This window comes from Leucopleurus acutus (genome assembly GCF_964270905.1).
Source record: "Leucopleurus acutus genome assembly, chromosome: 10".
In the NCBI taxonomy this organism is placed as follows: Eukaryota; Metazoa; Chordata; class Mammalia; order Artiodactyla; family Delphinidae; genus Leucopleurus; species Leucopleurus acutus.
This window is the reverse complement of record NC_139153.1, coordinates 91403747-91422184: the sequence shown is the minus strand read 5'-3', so window position 1 is coordinate 91422184 and position 18438 is coordinate 91403747. Positions and strand designations below refer to the sequence as shown.

At 39.1% G+C, this 18438-nt stretch overlaps 1 protein-coding gene across 7 annotated transcripts in view; it reads left to right on the top strand.

The window, feature by feature from the left end:
* The window catches only part of KDM1B (lysine demethylase 1B), a 56067-nt gene that overhangs the window by 7794 nt on the left and 29835 nt on the right, over nt 1-18438 (top strand). For all 7 annotated transcript variants that reach the window (XR_014326529.1, XM_082848492.1, XM_082848493.1 and 4 more), the window contains 4 exons: nt 1674-1790; nt 11049-11087; nt 14353-14557; nt 16321-16505. Coding sequence is in view for 6 of the 7 variants with exons in the window: in XM_082848492.1 (XP_082704618.1) it covers nt 1674-1790; nt 11049-11087; nt 14353-14557; nt 16321-16505 (546 nt within the window). In the remaining variant the exon portion in view is untranslated. The remainder of the gene's footprint in view (nt 1-1673; nt 1791-11048; nt 11088-14352; nt 14558-16320; nt 16506-18438) is intronic.

The following is an 18438-nucleotide window of genomic DNA, read 5'->3' as shown; positions in this document are numbered from 1 at the left end:
AATAATATTCCACTCTATGGATTTGCCACATTTTACTTATCCCTTCATCTGTTGATGGACATTTGGGTCATCTCTACCTTTTAGTTACTGCAAACAGTGCTGCTGTGAATATTTGTATACAAATATTTTTGAACATCTGTTTTCAGTTCTTCTGGGTACATTCCTAGGAATGAAATTGCTGGATCATAGTAAATCTATGTTTAACTTTTCGAGGAACTGATAACTCTTTTCCATAGCTAACTGCTGCACCATCTCTCATTCCCACCAGCAATGTATGAGAGTTCAGATTTCTCCACATCCTCACCAACTCATGTTTACCATTTTTTTAAATTATAGCTGTCTTGAGGCTTCCCTGGTGGTGCAGTGGTTGAGAGTCCGCCTGCCGATGCAGGGGACACGGGTTTGTGCCCCGGTCCGGGAAGATCCCACATGCCGCAGAGCGGCTGGGCGCATGAGCCATGGCCGCTGAGCCTGCGTGTCCGGAGCCTGTGCTCCGTGACGGGAGAGGCCACAACAGTGAGAGGCCCGCATACTGCAAAAATAAATAAATAAATAAATAATAAAAATTATAGCTGTCTTAGTGGGCGTGAAGTGGTATCTCATTGTGGTTTTAATTTGCATTTCCCTAATGACTAATGCATCTTTTCTGTGCTTGCTGGCATTTGTATATCTTCTTTGGAGAAATGTCTATTCAAGTCTTTTGCCCATTTTTAAATTGGGTTGTTTGTCTTTTTGTGGTCGAATTGTGAGTGTTCTTTATCTATTCTGGATACTGGGCCCTGATCAGATAAGTGATTTGCAAATATTTTCTCCTATTCTTTAGGTTGTCTTTTCACTTCTTGATAGTGTCCTTTAGTGCACAGAAGTTTTAAATTTTGATGAAGTTCAATTTATCCATTTTTTCTTCTGATGCTTTGCTTTTGGTGTCATATCTAAGAATCCACTGCCAAATCTGAGGTCATGAAGACTGACTCATATTTTCTTCTAAGAATTTGATCATTTTAGCTCTTTACATTAAGGTGTTTGATCCATTTTAAGTTTTGTATGTGTATTAAGTAGGGGCCCAACTTCATTCTTCTGCAGATGGATATCTGCATGCTTTTTTATTTTGAAAAAATTTTTAATTTATAGAAAATTTGCAAGGATAGTACAGAGTTCCTGTATATCCTTCACCCAGTTTCTCCTACTGTTATCATCTAACACACCAGGATTATATTTTGAACTAAGAACTTAACATTGGTACAGTACTAATAAGTATGTTACAGACTTATTTGGATTTCTTCAGTGTTTTCATTAGTGTCTTTTTACTGTTCCAGGATGCAATCCAGGATACCACATTGCTTTTAGTGTGATACTTTTTGACTACCTGCAACTAAATTTAACTCTGTTTCCTTAGGTTAGAGCTAGAAAGCCATTCTGACAACAGTACTAAGATCCCCTTTGCACTTCTGGGAGCCTGAGCTAGTATTGAATCAGGAATTAGACTGATGGGGTAAAAGTGGATTTTATGGGTGGCGATGGCGCAAGGGGAAGAAAAGGTATTTACTTGGAAGTGCTGAACGGTTGTTGACCAAATCATGTGAAGAAGATGGCAAAGTGAGAGGTGGAAGATAGAAATGCTATAGTTCACGAGGTGCCAACCCATTGATCTTGACTTCTTACTTTCCATCTAGGTTCAATGTACAAAACCTGAGTGTAGGAAATGGAGGCAACTTACCAAGGAAATCCAGCTGACTCCACAGATAGCAAGGACGTACCGATGTGGTATGAAACCAAATACTGCTGTTAAGGTATGATCTCTGTTGGCTTTCCTTCTGAATTAATTGATATGTTAATTTATTTGTCAGTAAATAATAATGGTGTATATTTTTCAATAACTCCGTTGATCATTGTATCAGGATTATATTGTCCTACGTATAAAAGAATCTCAACTACAATGGCTTGACCAATTAATAAGGCTTTTATTTTTCTCTCACTGTAAGCAGTTTAGAAACAGGCAGTCCAGAGTTGGTGTAGGTATCCAAGGAAGTCTCCTTTTAGTTTCCATTTCTGTCACAAGATCATTACTGCACTGTCAGCCATCATTCCAACTTCAAAGCAGAAAAGATGGGAAAGGCTGGGGTATTCCAAGCCAAGTCTCTCCCTCTTTTATTGGGAAACCAGGAGCTTTCCTGGAAGTTCCAGCAGTAGATTTCTATTTATAGCTCATTGGCCAGAATAGTATCATGCAGCTACTCTGAACAGCAGTAGGGACCAAGGAAGAAAATATTTTATAACTGTTGCGTGTTTTATATTTTATAAAATATTTTATAACTGGAAGAAAATATTTTATAACAGAATCAAAATTAGGATCTTGTTAGTAAGGTGAAAAAGATATATATGTTTGGACTGTTAGCAGTCTTCCATAGTTGGTATAGTGTGCCTGTTTTGGGATTTGATAATTACTTGCGTTTAAAAATGTGTTAATTGCTTAAATGTGTTAAAGCACTCATCTACAAAATGTCTCTAGTTCCATCAGTACATTAAAGAATATTAGGAATCATTGTAATCTCAGAAGCAAGAGGCTTTCTTTTTTGAAAATTTTGATTTAATTCACATAGCATAAAATTCACCCTTTTAAAGTATGTAATTCAGTGGTTTGCTGTATATTCACAAAGATATGCGGTTATCCTGAGCAGAATATTTTCTTTTTAAAGAAATGATGAAAAGCTCTATAAAGTTTATGATCAAGTTTTTAAAAGCCTGGGATTTAAGATACAAATATTATTAAAGTGACTCATAATTATTGTAAATATATTTGGAAGATTTTGCAAAGTGAAATGATGAGAAAAAGGGTATGAACATTTAGGAGTTCTGTGTTTTATTGTTTTAAATTTTACACAATTATTACATGAATATAATCTCGGGTTTAAAAAAAGTAAATTGAATATATGTATGTATATGTAAATATATACACACACATATAATTTACAAATAAAAAATGAAAGTGCCCCTTAACCATCTCTTCCTTTCCACCCTAATAGATAACCATTCTTAACGACTCATTTATCCTGCTAGAACTTTTTTTGTGCTTTGATTATGTATCTATGGTAGGCACTTTTTTTTGGCCGTGCCATGTGGCAGGTGGGATCTTAGTTCCCCCACCAGGAATCGAACCTGTGCCCCCTGCATTGGAGGCACGGAGCCCTAACCACTGGACCGCCAGGGTAGGCACATTTTTTTAAGGCACTTGATACAAATATCTAAAACTTTTTAAAGGTTTAAAGAACTATAGCTCAGAGTGATCATTTTATCAAAACCTTACCTACACTGAGTGGTGATATTTTTAATAGATGTAAAATTACGTCTTGTTTTTAAAATTGAGGTATAATTACATATTGTAATTACATGCACAGATCTTAATTGAATTTCATTGAGTTTTGGATAATGTCCACACTATGTAGCCAGTACCCCAGTCAAGATACACGATGTTTCCACCACCCTAAAAAATTCCAGTCATTTCCTTCCCTCCCTCCAGAGGCAAACACTATTTAGACTGCCATACCCTAAACAGAGTTTTGCCTGCTCTTGAACTTTGTAAAATGGAATCAGTCAGTATATACTTTTTAGCGTTTGGTTTCTTTCACCGAGTAAAACAGCTTTTGAGATTCATCCATGTTCTTGCATGGATCAGTAGTTTTTTCCTTTTTATTGCTGAGCAGTGTTCCATTGTATGGATGTATCACAATTTGTTTATTCTCCTGTTGAAGGGCATTTGTGTTGTTTAAAATTTTTTGCTGTTATGAATAAATCTGTATGAACATTCTATGCAAGTGTTTTTGTGGACTTATGTTTTCATTTCTGAAGGGTAAATACATAGGAAATTGCTGAGTCATATGGTAAATTTATGTGTAAGGAACTACCAAATGGTTTTTTGTTTTTTTTTTTTTGTTTTTTTTTTTTTACCAAATGGTTTTGCACAGTTGTTGTACCAAGACTACAACATTTGGAGGTGGTACTTTTTTTTTTTTTTAATGTCATCCATTCTAATGGGTATGTATTGTTTTATCATTGTGGTTTTAAAATGCAATTCCCTGATGACTAGTGATGTGGAACATCTTTTCATGTGCTTATTGGCCATTCATAGTTCCTCTTTGGAGAAATATCTGTCCAAGTCTCCTAAAAATTGGGTTTCTCTTGTCTTGTAGGAGTTCTTTATGTAACCTGGAAATGAGATATGTTATCTTGAATATTTTTCCCTGTCTTTGTCTTGCCTTTTCATTTTCTTAATAGATCCTTTGATGAGCAGTTTTTAAATTTTGCAGCCTAATGTATCCATTTTTTTTTTTATGCTTAGAACTTTTTGTATTTTTTCTGCAAAATCATTGCAACTCTCAACTTGCACAGACAGCCTCCTATGTTTTCTTTGAGGAGGTTTATTATTTTAGCCTTTATATTTAGGACACTAGTCTATCTCAAGTTAATTTTTGGTTTTGATGTAAGATATGGGTCAAGATTCAAATTTTTTTCATATAAGTATCTAGTTGTCCAAAAGACAATTTTTTTCCCATTGAATTATTTTGGCAACATTATAAAAAAGTCAGCTGGCCATACCTGTAGCCAATTTCTGGACACTATTCCATTGATCTCTTTGTTTATCCTTAACCCGGTACCCTGCTGTCTTGATTATTGTATCTTTATAGTAACTCAGGTAGTATAAATTCCTCCAACTTTTTTATTTCCAAGATTGTTTAGGCTATTTTAGGTCCTTACATTTCTATAAAAATTTTGTTATCAACTTGTCAGTATTTACAAAAACTTTTGGAATTTTGATTGGAATGGATTGAAGCTATAAATTATTTGAAGGAGAATTGACATCTTTACATTTTTTTGTCTTCTAATCCAGGGGTCAGCAAACTATGGCTCATGGGTCAAATCTGGCCCCCTCCACCTGTTCTTGTAAATAAAGTTTTATTGGAACACAGCCATACTCATTCATCATGTATTGTGTATGACTACTTTCATACTACAATGGCAGAGTAGTTGCAGCAGAGACCATGTGATCCGCAGAAACTAAAATATCTACCATCTGGCCTTTAAAAGAAAAGGTTTCCCCAAATGTATGGGCACAAAGTGGGGAGCAAGGGGACGGTGGTGGTGGTAGGATGAGTTGGGAGATTGGGGTTGACATATATACACTAATATGTATAAAATAGGTAACTAATAAGAACCTGCTGTATAAAAAAAATAAAATAAAATTCAAAAAAATAAATAAATAAAAGGTTTCCCGACCCCTGTTCTGACCTATGGGTGTGGTCTGTTTCTCCATCTTTTCAGGGTCTTTAATTTCTCCCAACAGTGTTTTCTAGTTTTCACCGAGAATGTATTCTGTTAAATTTATTTCTAGATACTTATTTTTTCTGTGATTGTAAGTAGAATTTATTTTTAACTTTTCAAGTTGTTTGTCGCAGTTATATAGAAATAGTTTAATTTTGCATATTGACTTTATACCCAGAGACTTTGTTGACTTCATTTTAAATTCCATTTATATTTTTGTAGATTTTTTTGTTGGGAGGAATTCTACAATATCAACTGTGAATAAAGACTGTTTTGCTTTTTTAAAAAACTGTCCTTTTGCTCATTTTTTTTCCTTACCTTATTGCATTGGTCAGGACCACCAGTACAGAGCTGAATAGAAGTGGAAGAGCAGACTTCCTTGCCTTGTTCCTGACCTTAGGAGTGATGTGTTCAGTGTTTTATCATCATGTGTAATGTTGTCTGTGGCTTTTCACAAATGCCCTTTATCAGATTGAGGAAGTTCCTTTGTATTCCTAGTTTGCTGAGAACTTTTTATTATGAAAGGATGTTAGATTTTTTCAAATACTGTTTCTGTATCTTTTATGATGATCATACAGTTTTTCTCCTTTAATCTGTTAATGTGGTGAATTACACTGATTCTTGAATGTTGAAGCAACCTTGCATTCCTGGGGGAAAAAAATTCCACTTGTTCTCAATGTATTATCCTTTCATTGTGTTGGATTCAGTTTCCTAATATTTTGTTAAGGATTTTGTATCTGTGTTCATGAGGTTTAGTCTCTGTCATTTTCTTTTCTTGTAATGTTCTTGTCAGGTTCTTCTGTCAGAGTTACACTGGCTTCATAAAATGAAATGAGAAGTATATCTTCCTTCTCTATTACTGAAAAGTTTGTGGATGGTTAATATTATTTCTTATTTCGTGTTTGGTACAATTCACTAGTGAAGCCGTTTGGACCAATTTCTTTGTGAGAAGTTTTGAAATTACAAATTCAGTTTCTATAACAGATACATAGCTACTTAGGTGGTTTATTCTATCCATTTTAGAACATGGTGTTTTTCAAGAAATTTGTCTGTTTCATCTACATTGTCAAGTTTGTTAGCTTAAAGCTGTTTGCAGTGTTCTCTTAATTCTCCTTTTAATGCCACTGGTATTTATGGTGGAATCCTTTTATTGTTGATATTGGTGATTTGGGAGTGAAGAGTGGAAAGCGTTGATCTTTCAGGGTCAGGGGTCAGGGTCCCAGAATTAACAAATCCTGTTCTAAAACCTTTCAGTTTAGCCCTAAATTGATTCTTGAGCTCAGCCTCCAGAGTAGAAGACCTCTCTGAGGGATAGAAGAGAAAAAAATGGGAGGGGGCTTACCCCGAGGGAATGGGTAATTGATTTTCCAGACTGAGTGGGTACACCAAAGGAAACTGGGGTTTGAGTGATGAAGGGACCATGAGCTTGTGTGGTGAAGGGGAGCATGTCCAGCTGGCGGGAACAATATGGTTGCACTGAACTTAACCAGCACCTGTGCTCCAGATTACTTCTCAAGGGAAAAGTAGACTCAGTGGCATGTTATTGTAACGTTTGAAGAAGAGTTCAGCCAAGGAGCAGTCAAAAATAGCAGACTGTTTTAATAGTTACTAGCCTTTGGGTCATTTTCACTCAACCTATTTCTGTGAAGTTTCTGAACAGTTCCAAAAATATATATATTGGAATATTTGCATACTAATGTTACCTTACTAAATATTAGGTGTGATTTTTATATTAAAAGTTCACATTAAAATCATTTTGTACTGTGCTTTGGTTTAACCACTGTTTAGAGTTATCCATAATCTCTCCTCTTTTTCACTTGCAGATAATTGAATCTAACTTTGACTTCATCTCTACTAATTGTTCAGATTATCCATGTTGCTTTTTTTGATTACTTGATTTTTCTTCAGGTGTGTCATTTACAATTTCTTCAATTTATGTTTTTTTTTGTTTTTTTTTGTGGTACACCGGCCTCTCCCTGTTGTGGCCTCTCCCATTGCGGAGCACAGGCTCCGGACGCGCAGGCTCAGCGGCCATGGCTCACGGGCCCAACCGCTCCGCGGCATGTGGGATCCTCCCGGACCGGGGCACGAACCCACATCGCCTGCATCGGCAGGCGGACTCTCAACCACTGCGCCACCAGGGAAGCCCCTATGTAGTTTTTGAAAAGTCTGTTTTCTTTAGAATGAGTTTGTTTTCAGACAAATGATATTTGTTTATCATTGAAAAATTCAAGCAATATAGAAAAAAAGATTTAAAAAATTCATGCAGTCATCATCATGAAATAACCATTATTAAATGAGATTCATTCAAGAGAATTCATGTATACAAGGAGAAAGCCTGGCAGATAGATAACTTCATATTAAGGAGGAGTGCTGTATATGCTTGTTTTATGTAAAATGATTCAGTTCAGTACAACATAATTTAAAGTAAGTAAAAGAAGCCAAAGTGAAATACGAAATTGCTGGACATAGGACAGTTATTTCTTCATCTCAAGAAATAGTAGTTTCTAAAAACTCCCTAAAAGGTTAAGAAAATACATGATGAAGATAAGTTGGAATCGCTCTAGCTTTTTAACAAAATTGCATGTTTCAATTTTAGGTTGTATCAATTGACACCCTGCTAAGACAGAGGGAAAAGTAAATGACACCATACTTCAGCCCACCTCCCCTTTTTCTCTCTCCCATTTTTGTTAGGGTTTTGCTGTTTTGTGTTAGTTTAGTTTGCTCTGTTGGAATATCACTTTTTTTCTATGACCATATCCCATTCATTGTTTACTCTTGCACTTATATGCAATTACTGGTGCCCACAATTTCTGTTACTACAGTTCCTTCTATCCCATTATTTTGATTCATCACCTGCTTGGATGTATTTTAACATCAAGTACTTTTTTCCAGGAGAGCTCTGAGGTGTCAGAGTCCTTGTTTTTGAAAAACTTAAATGCCTTTCTCTTCTTCCATCCGTCTTCAAGTTGAAGACTTTATGATCTTCTTAGATCCCAGCCTCTAAGGATGGTATCACATCTTTTAAATCTCCTCCCCCACCCCTGCCCAAGAAATCCTCCTTTGAGACTCTCCTGCTCCATTGCGATTGATTACCACCCAGAGCCTGAACTTTTGAAATATTTATTTAAAGGGTGTTTATTGACCCAAACCCTTTTGGTTTTCAGTTTGATCTTCTGTCAAGGACAAAGTCTGGAAAGGTTTATTTGTAGAACAGCATTAAAAAGAATTGTAGCAAACAACACACACTGTTTTGGAGCTTTTTGTCATTTAATATTTCTTAAAGATGCTTCTTAAAGATCTTTACATATGCTTCAGTATGTAAAGATCTCTTTCACTTTAAAGACTGTGTAGTAAATAGTCCACTGAATGGATATGTCATGATGAATTTGGTGTGACTGAAGGGCATTTAGGTGACTTTTAAACATTTACCGTTAGTGAGAGTGCTGTAATGAATAGCTTTGTATCTGTGCTAATTTTTAGTGTATTTGTAGTATCAGTTTCTAGAAATAAAATTGCTGTGTCAGAGTATATCCAGTTTTTTGTTTGTTTATTTGTTTTTTTAAATCTTATTTATTTATTTTTGGCATTGGGTCTTAGTTGTGGCGCACGGGATCTTTCATTGCAGCACGCAGGCTCTTCTTTGTGGCGTACGGGCTTCTCGGGCTTCTCTCTAGTTGTGGTGTGCGGGCTCCAGAGCGCGTGGGCTCTGTAGTTGTGGTGTACGGGCTCAGTAGTTGCCCCGCATAGGCTCAGCTGCCCCGCAGCATGTGGGATCTTGGCTCCCTGACTAGGGATCGAACCCGTGTCCCCTCCATTGAAAGGTGGATTCTTAACCACTGGACCACCAGGGAAGTCCCTATCCAGTTGTTTTTAATATGAAATAATTCTTAGACCCAGAAGAGTATTTATAACTTGTGTGTGAGGAATAAAGGATGAAGGTGAACACTCACTGTGTGCCCCCCAACCTGGTTTTAGAAACAGAGCGTTACCGGTGCTTCTGCAACTCCCTGGGTTCCCCCCAGTAGTTTTCTTCCTCTGCCTCTCCTACAAGAGCAAACAGTATTTCGCATTTTGTATTCATTTTTCCTCTGCTTTTTGTTACAGAGTTGATAAATATGTATGACACTCTAAATAACATGTAAAGTTTTGCATATTTTTATGTTGGTTGTAAATTGTATTCTATTGTGTGTATTCCTCTGCAGCTTTGTTCTCTTACTTAACGTTGAGGTTTTTCCGCTGCATCCACGTTGATGCCTGCAGGTCTGGTTCATTCATTTTCCCTGCTGTGTAGTTTTGCGTTGTGTGAATCTACCCCAACATGTCTATTCTCCTGTTCGTAGGTGTGAGGGTTGTTTCTGGTCTGGGGCTGCTACACACAGCGCTCTGTGAGCCTTCTTGCACGTCTCTCCTAGTGCATGCACACATGCAAGAGTTTCTCTGGAATATATTCCAAGGGCCAGATTTCCCAGGCCATATGGCATGCCAGTCTTCAGTTTATTTAGGTAACTTTTTTTCATTGAAATATCACATACAAACAGAAAATGCACAAGTCAAAATGCATAGCTCAGTGAATTTTCAGAGTCCTCATTTAGCCAGCTCCCAGTAAAGAAACTGAACACTTACCAGCCCCTCAGAAGCCCCCTTGCACCCCTTTTCACTCACAGAGTCCATCCCTTGCCTCCCCAGAGTAACTACCTACTAACTCTTCTCCCCCATGCAAGTACTAACCGGGCCCACCCCTGCTTAGCTTCTGAGACCAGAGAGACTAGGCACATCCAGGGTGGTACGGCTGTAGATCTCTGCTTACCCCTCTGACTTCACAACACTATGGCTGTTTTGCTTGCTTTTGAACTTCATGTAAATGGAGTCAGACAGTATGTATGCTCTGGGGTCTGGCTTCTTTCGCTCACCATTATGTTTGTGAGGGGCGTCCATGTTGTAACATGTAGCTGTAGTTTATTCTCTTACTATAATACAGTTTATTTCTCCATTCTACTCTCGATGGACTTCTGGGTTGTGTTTATCTTCTGTCTCTTAAAAACAGTGCTCCTCTGAACATTTTCTAATCCTTCTCTTGGTGTACATGGATGAGGGTCTCTCTAGAAAATACAGGTGTGCCCTGTTTTATTGTGCTTTGCTTTTTTGCGCTTCGCAGATAAGCATTTTTTTTTTACAAATTGAAGGTTTGTGGCAACCCTGCATTGACGGTTAGCATTTTTAGCAATAAAGTATTTTCCAATTAAAGTATGTATGGTAATTTTTTTTGCTATTGCACACTTAGTAAACTACAGCATAGTGTAAACATAACTTTTATAGGCACTGAGAAACCAAAAAATTCGTTTGAGTCACTTTTATTGCAATATTTGCTCTATTGGAATGGTTGGTCTGGAGCTGAACCCACAGTGTCTCTGAGGTATGTCTATATAGCAAGGCTGGAATTGCTGGGCATAGATACAAGATAATGCCAAATTATCATGCATTTAAAAGTTTCGTATTTTGTCAAACTGTTCTCCAGAGTGGTTACATTCTTTTAGATTTCCACCCAGGACATCTTTACACAAGAGGCTGTCTTCCCCGTACCCTCACTCATGCGGTGTTTTATCACACTTTTTTTTTTTTTTACCAGTCTAATCAGTGAAAAGGGGTATCTTATTGAAGGTAATTGACACTTAAGACTATGTTTTATAATTAAACCTAATTAATGCTTGTTTTTTGTATTGTTTTTGCAGCCTGAGACCTCAGATCATTGTTCCCTTCCAGAGGATCTCGTGAGTATTTTCTGCATGTTCTAGCCTAGAGTGCGTCACGCCTTCAGTGATAAGTGCTATAAGTAAATGACAGTAACAGTTTTATGAGTATCTCTCTTTTTTTGGTTGTTGATCCAAGGGGTTTTTATCTAACAGGATAACATGATGAAAATGCTAACAATAGTGGTATTGTGGGTGATCCTCTCCCAACTTAAAAAAAAAAACTAAAATGTTATTGCTCTATGTTAAAAGGAAACAAAAAGGAAGAAACGGACACCTTGCCTTCCTACAGGGACTAGACTTGTTATACTTGTTTTTCAAGGGCGACTTTATGACCTTCTCTCCACTTGAATCGTTCCAGGAAGAGAACAAGAGGCCCATAATTTGATGGTCTTGGCCCAGACTCAGCTGTGAGAGTGTTTTTGTGTATTCTGACCTCAGCATAACTGCTTTGTCCCATCCCTGCCCAGATGTGGAAGGGGAAGCAGCTGGCAGAGCCTCATCACATTTCATCTGTCTTAGGAAACTTTGCCACCTGAGCTGGCCAATTTTGCCACATAGCTAGATCCAATAGCTGTTTCAGAAAATGATTTTTTAAAATTCTGAGTTTCTGAGTTATTCTGCATTACAGCGATCCAAGATAGTTTGTAGTTTTTCTAGATGTCTGAAACCCAGGGACTGTGACTGATGTTTAGGCAAAGGGAGAATTGACACCTAGCATATCTATTCTGTTACATAAAGGACTGTGTGAGATGCCCGCGCGTGTGCGTGCGTGCGCACACAGACCCATTAAAAAAACAAAAACAGTTGTACCGTCAAACATTTCCATAGTAAAGCAGTGGCCTAAATAATTTCTGGATTTAGGGTACACAGGATGACATTACAGAAAGAAAGGACAAAATAACTTTAAATAACACTTACAAATACCTTAAGAATATTTCCCCTAGTATTCAGACCATTTTGCGCGCAAGGAGTCTGAACTTTAGGACAGAGGCCATATTCTTGGGATATAAGAACTTTAAAAAGCTTGGAAGAGTCCCTGGGTATTCATCTGCCCGTTATTTATTTTTGTCTTTGGTTAAGAAAGAGTCCGGAGCAGGTTTATAGCCATGTCACCTATACCTGCTACCCTTTTTCTATTCATACGGATTCTGGGGTTACCTTTAAAGCAGTTTCTAAATTTTGAGTGCCTGTATTAGTTTCCTAGGGCCGCTGGGACAACCTGCCACCACCTGGGGGGCTTAAAGCAACAGAAGGTTATTGTCTCATAGTTCCAGAGGCTATAAGTCTGAAATTAGGGTGTTAACAGGGCCGTGTTCCCCCTGAAGTCTCTAGGGGAGGATTCTTCCTTGCCTTTTCCAGCTCTGGCACTGCCAGCAATCCCTGGCATTCCTTGGCTTATAGCCACATCACTCCAATCTCTGTTCCATCTTCACATGACCTTTTTCCTCTTGTGTGTCTCCCGGTCCCTGTGTCTCTTCTCTTCTTATAAGGACACATTAGAGTGAATTTAGGGTTCACTCTACTACAGTGTGACAAATTACATCTGCAAAGACCTTGTTTCCAAATAAGGTCACATTCTGAGGTTCTGGGTAGACGTGAATTTGGGGAGACAACTTTTTAACCGAGTGTAGTGGGCATTTCATTAAATATGCTAATAGACTGACTGTATCCAGCACAGTTTCTTCAGTGGTATGTGTATTAAAAGCGAGAGTGGAACATTTGATGGCATATTGACAAAATTATAGTCAGGTGTCCCAGAATGGTGAGTGTGCTAACACACTCGGAATAGCAAGACCACGTGTTTGTTTACCAGTCATTGAGTTTCTCCTACGCTAAGCCAGAGGCTGGTTGGCGCGCCCTCAGGTGGGCTTCCAAGGAGAAGAAAGCCTGGGGCAGGTAGCAATGGCAGGGTCTCTCTTGGGTCCTGACTTAATTTCCCAACACAGCTGCAAAGCCCAGGAAGTGGATTAGAATGGGGAGCGCTTGGGTATGTGGTTTGTTTTTGTTTTTTCCTCCCCTTTTTTTTGGTTGGTTTACTTTATTTTATTTTGGGGGATTCTTGTTTTTTTAAGGCATCTACATTCTGCCCTCTTTGGTCCATTTTGAGTGTCAGGTACTGAACACCCAGTTTTACTCTGTCTGAGCCAGGAAGGGGGTCCATAGAGGCAGCCCTGGTGTGTTGGAGAAGGAACTGAAGCTTTCCTTCTTTTTGGTCCAGCACAGGCTGCTCAAGGGTAGCCAAACCTAAAACAAGCCTTGAGGACAAAGATTGCAAACTGAAAAGCCTTCACGGGCCGGGCAAGTAAAATAAATGTGTGTAGCAGCTGGGAGTAACTTATGGGGGCTGTTAGGGTTTGTAGTAAGCTGAAAAATGCTTGCCCCAGATTTGGACTTTGAAGGGCAAATAAAATGCATCGTGAGATCACAAACCCCTGCTTGATGGCAAGTGGCATTTGCGTGGAGCCTGGATAACTAGCATCAGAGGGTCCCTGAGCCCAGAGTTCTCCTCTATCAGGTTCCTAGAGTTCCTGGAGCGTACATTCAAGATCATGTGTAGCGAAGGCTGCCTAACATAGGGTATGTGGCAGTTTCGCTTTAGAAGCCAGGTAAATTTTATTTTTATCACAATAGTTAGTCATCACGGGGCTGCTTTGATCGAATGACTCCATATGTTAAATCAGCTCTGGAATATGATCACATATTTTAAGACTGAAAATAGCTTTTTCAATTCAGTTCTACATGGAGCATTTTATTTTGATGATTGTCATGTACTTTTCCCTCTGAAGTTTTTTCAGTAGCCTCTGGCAAAAAGCAGTACTGTTTGGACTGCTACTCCAGAGAATAGTTTTTTCTGCTGAATTTTGTAATTTCAGTTATCTTTAGATCCTCAGTTAAAAGGGGGAAGGGATGGGTGATAAATGATTACGGAACAGAAATAAGTTTCTCATGTCAGACTCAAACAAACCTGGGCTTGCGGTATAGTCAGTGGGGGTAGCTTTAAGACTTACCTGGTGTTGGTGGGGTTTTTTGAGGGAGGGAAAGGGGGAGGCCATTGCTGAAGATCTGAAAAAACTCGGCCTAGGAAACATTCTCTCCAGGTCTCATCAGGCATTTTTTGTTTCTGAATATTCCTGTGCAGAAGTCTGGTCTAGGACTATGGAGTGGGAGAAGGCAGAGTAGAAGGGTTAAGGATGAATGAGAATGGATGACACGACGAGAACCATCTGCATGTACATTTCTTGGTTGCCATTGTCCCTCTTCGTTTTGCTCTGCCCCCTTGCAGAGAGTGTCGGAAGTTTCCAACCATTGGTGGTACTCCATGCTCATCCTACCTCCTTTGCTGAAAGATAGCGTGGCAGCACCCCTGCTCTCTGCCTACTACCCCGACTGCGTTGGCATGAGCCCGTCCTGCACCAGCACGCACCGCGCGGCCAGCGATGCCAGTCCTGGGAAGCTGGAGCACTCCAAGGCAGTCCCCTGTGTGCTGGGTGAGAGCTGGTCCTGGCCCTCCCTGCTTTCCCTCCTCCCTCCGCCCTTGCCCTGGAAATATGTGGGTGAGCAGAACGGAAAAGATTTTTTTTTTTTAATGTCTGCAGCTTGCTACAAAGCACCTCATTATTTCACGGATCTGGTTTCACTGTGGATCACTCGTATCATTTGTATATATTGGACAGTTAATTTTGCCCTCAGTCAGTGGGAAAGCCTGTAACACTTGTCCAGGAATCATGCCTACGGAGTTCAATGAGCATTTCTTTGAAAGTTGGATAGCTGCATAATTTGATGATAATACCTACTCGCTCTGACATGCCAGAAGAAAGTTTTGACCCTATGAGCCACCCTTCTTTTTTCTCCCCGAGTCTTTCTGCTTCTAATTATGCCATTGCTAATCTCAGCCAAACAACCCACTCTTGGAAAAACTTCAGGTCAAGGCAGGCAGACTGATAACCATTTACTTTAAAGGGATCTTTAAAATTCTCCATCAGAATTCTTGGTGTACAAGCAAGAATGGTAGATCATCTCCTGCACACTAACAAACTTCATCTTTGATGGTGCCAAGTAGGTTTTGACATTGTAGCCCTATCTTAAGGTTTTTAACTAATAACACTGGGCCCTCTAAAAATGCAGGTGTGGTCAAAATCAAAGCTGAAGTGATAAATCCCAGTATTAATGAAGGAGGAATAAAACAGGCAACTCAGATACCATTAGTGTATACATTTATGAAGGACAATTTGGCAGCATGAATCAAAAACCTTAAAATAGATGTTCTTTGGATGTAGGAATTTATCCTAAATAAATTGTCAAAGATGATCAAAAGTAAGTCCAAAGATTTGTGTGGCATTGTTTATAATAGTGAAGTAATTGGATGAAATTTAAGTGCCCAGCAATAGGGCAGTGGTTAAATAATAAATAGGATAATATTATATGTCCATTGAAGTCATATTTAATGACATGGGACACTGTTCTTGAAAAGCAGGTAGGAAAAACAGCCTTTTTATTGCATTTTGTTCTGGCTTTGTAAGAAAAAATATCAGTTATATTTATATTCTCTATTCATAGAAACAGAACCAAGGTTAGACTATACTCCTAAATGTTAACACCGCTCAAGGATTATCAGTAGTTAGTGATTGTTATTTACTTCTATGAACCTATTAATTTTATAATCAGAAAAATTCCAATGAAAGTTGCTTTTAAGATATATTTCCATGGGGACTTGGCATTCAGTTGGGCTTGGAATTTTGGTCTTGCAAGATGAAGATGTTCTGGAGATCTGTTGGAAAACAATGTGAGTATACTGAACACTACCGAATGGTAACACTCAAACATGATTAAGATGGTAAATTTTATGGCACGTGTTTTTTTTAACCACAGTAAAAAATTAAAAAAAAAAATTCCAGACTTCCCTGGTCTGTGGTCCAGTGGTTAAGACTCCGTCCTTCCAATGCAGGGGACACAGGTTTGATCCCTGGTCGGGGAACTAGATCCCACATGCTGTGTGGCGTGGCCAAAAAATTAAAAAAAAAAAAAATTTCCATGCCACAGAAATTGAATTTCTGAAGAACGAATGGGAAAAAAAAAAACTGTTTAATTCACGCCTATTTTGTCTAACTGGACAGAGGAAGTGGAAATATTTATGTAGGACAGACTGGGGAGCTTGTCTAGGCTCTCCTTTCTGGTTTCTTTTTGCTCTTCAATTTAGCCAGATTTAGAATTTACAGCTTGTGAGGTTTGCCCATTCTGCGTCTTCTCTCAGTTCCAGGCATGAACCGGTACTTCCAGCCTTTCTACCAGCCCAACGAGTGCGGCAAAGCCTTGTGCGTGAGGCCAGACGTGATGGAGCTGGACGAGCTCTATGAGTTCCCAGAGTATTCCCGAGACCCCACCATGTACCTGGCTCTGAGGAACCTCATCCTCGCCCTGTGGTACACTAACTGCAAGGTGAGTGAAGGGTGCGTTAGCCAGCAGCACATGGACACAGACTTCTGTTAAGGAGAGAAGTTGCTTTGACTGTGGACGGAACCTTTGGATCCGGGTGTCTCCACCTCAGGACTCCTGACATTTGGGTGGATATTCTGTGTGTCGGGGCTGTCCTCTGCATCGTAGGATGTTTAAGCAGCATCCCTGACCTCTACCCCCCACATGCCATAGCACCCCCTTCCCCCAGTTGTGACAACCAAAAATGTCTCCAGATATTGCCAAATGGGGGCAAAGTCTCCCCTTCCTGAGGACCACCACTTTAGACCATATGTCATCAGAATTCTTCACTCTCTAGTTATATGGTGCAAAATTCGGTTCAAGGAGTTCCAGTGACAATACCAGGAGAAAAAAGAATAAAACATTAAAGATTGGATTATAAACCCCTCGAGGGCAGGGAATCTGACTCACCTGGTTATCCTCAAGCATCTGAGACCAGTGATTCGCTTTTTGCTGGGACTGAATAAATGTTAGGGCCCTCACACAGTGCCCACCTTGAAAGGGATGAAGATAAATTAGAGGGTGGGCAGGGCGGGACCACGAGTTTTGTTTTCTTTTTAAAGCAGAGGCTTTCCTGACGCTAGTGTTTTTCCAATTTATTAATTTCTTCTGCAATTATCTGAGTGACTGCTGAATGCAGAACATTTTACAAGACTGCCAAAGAAATCTTGGTTAAAGAAAGATATTCCAGTTCCAACCCGGTATTTCACTGGATTAGACTCCAGTCTGAGATGACTTGATTAAGTTTTGGCTATAAATGCAGTTTATATGAATTACACCCAGGTGAGTGGATTGGACAAGGTAGAATTATTCATTTCCTCTCCAGCAGGCTTGAGGGAGGTATTCAATAAACGTTTGCTGAACTAAACAAAACTGGTCAGAATTTCCTGTAAATAAGTTGTGAAGATGCACTTTTCAGAAACAGCCTTGGGTTCATTTTTCTTCCCATTACTTTTTAGTTGACTTTGAAATTTGACTTATACAGGAGAAGAATCTTATAAAAAAAAAAAATCCTCCACTTATCAGTGTGGATCTATTTTAATTTGTAATAAGATAGCAAGTATTGTATCTATTTAATACTCTAGTGGGAAAACTCAAATATGGTTGCTTTAAAGGGGTCAGACTTTGAAATGATTTTTTAAATCTTTATTTATTTTATTTTTATGGCTGCGTCAGGTCTTAGTTGTGGCATGTGGGATCTTTCTTTGCGGAGCGCGGGATGTTTCATCGTGATTTTTTTTTTAACGTCATGTATACAAACACGTGTTTTAATCTTCTGCAGCAATCCAAGCCAATGTTGTACATGTTATTTCTTTCACATTTTGAGTATATAGTCATCTTCCTGTGTTCAGGTTCTGTTGGAGCTGGGGCTTGGGGACAAGTAGAGGAAAGGCCAAGGTGGGCCCTCTCCCCCCCTCCACCACCACCTGCATGGCCCAAGCCTGTTCTAACTTCGTGACACTGGGCAGAGGCCACATTACTCTTGAATCTTTGAAACAGACCAAGGACTTGCCAAAGCTGCTGGGGTGAAAAGAGAAAGGCAGTGTCTTTTTTTTTTTTTTTTTTTTAACAAGTTCCTAAGTCCATTCCCCCCATGTCTTATCAGTGATGAGTGTCCAGCTTTTTCTGCTGCCAGTGCAAGCAGCATCCTGGGTTTCTGTAATGGCCTTTGTTGTGTGACTTATTGAATCAGGAATATATTTGTGGTATGGTCTGCCTCCACACTCCTGGGTCAGTCATTCGGGTCAGTCATTCTCTGCGAGGGGAAACTTAGATGATAAAATGCAGATTGCTATGTGCTTCTTTTGTCCCTTTCTCCTTTTTTTCCTTCGCCAGGCAGACCTTCCTTTGGTCTTACTATATCTTAGTGATAAATGATGGATTCCAGTTACCTGGA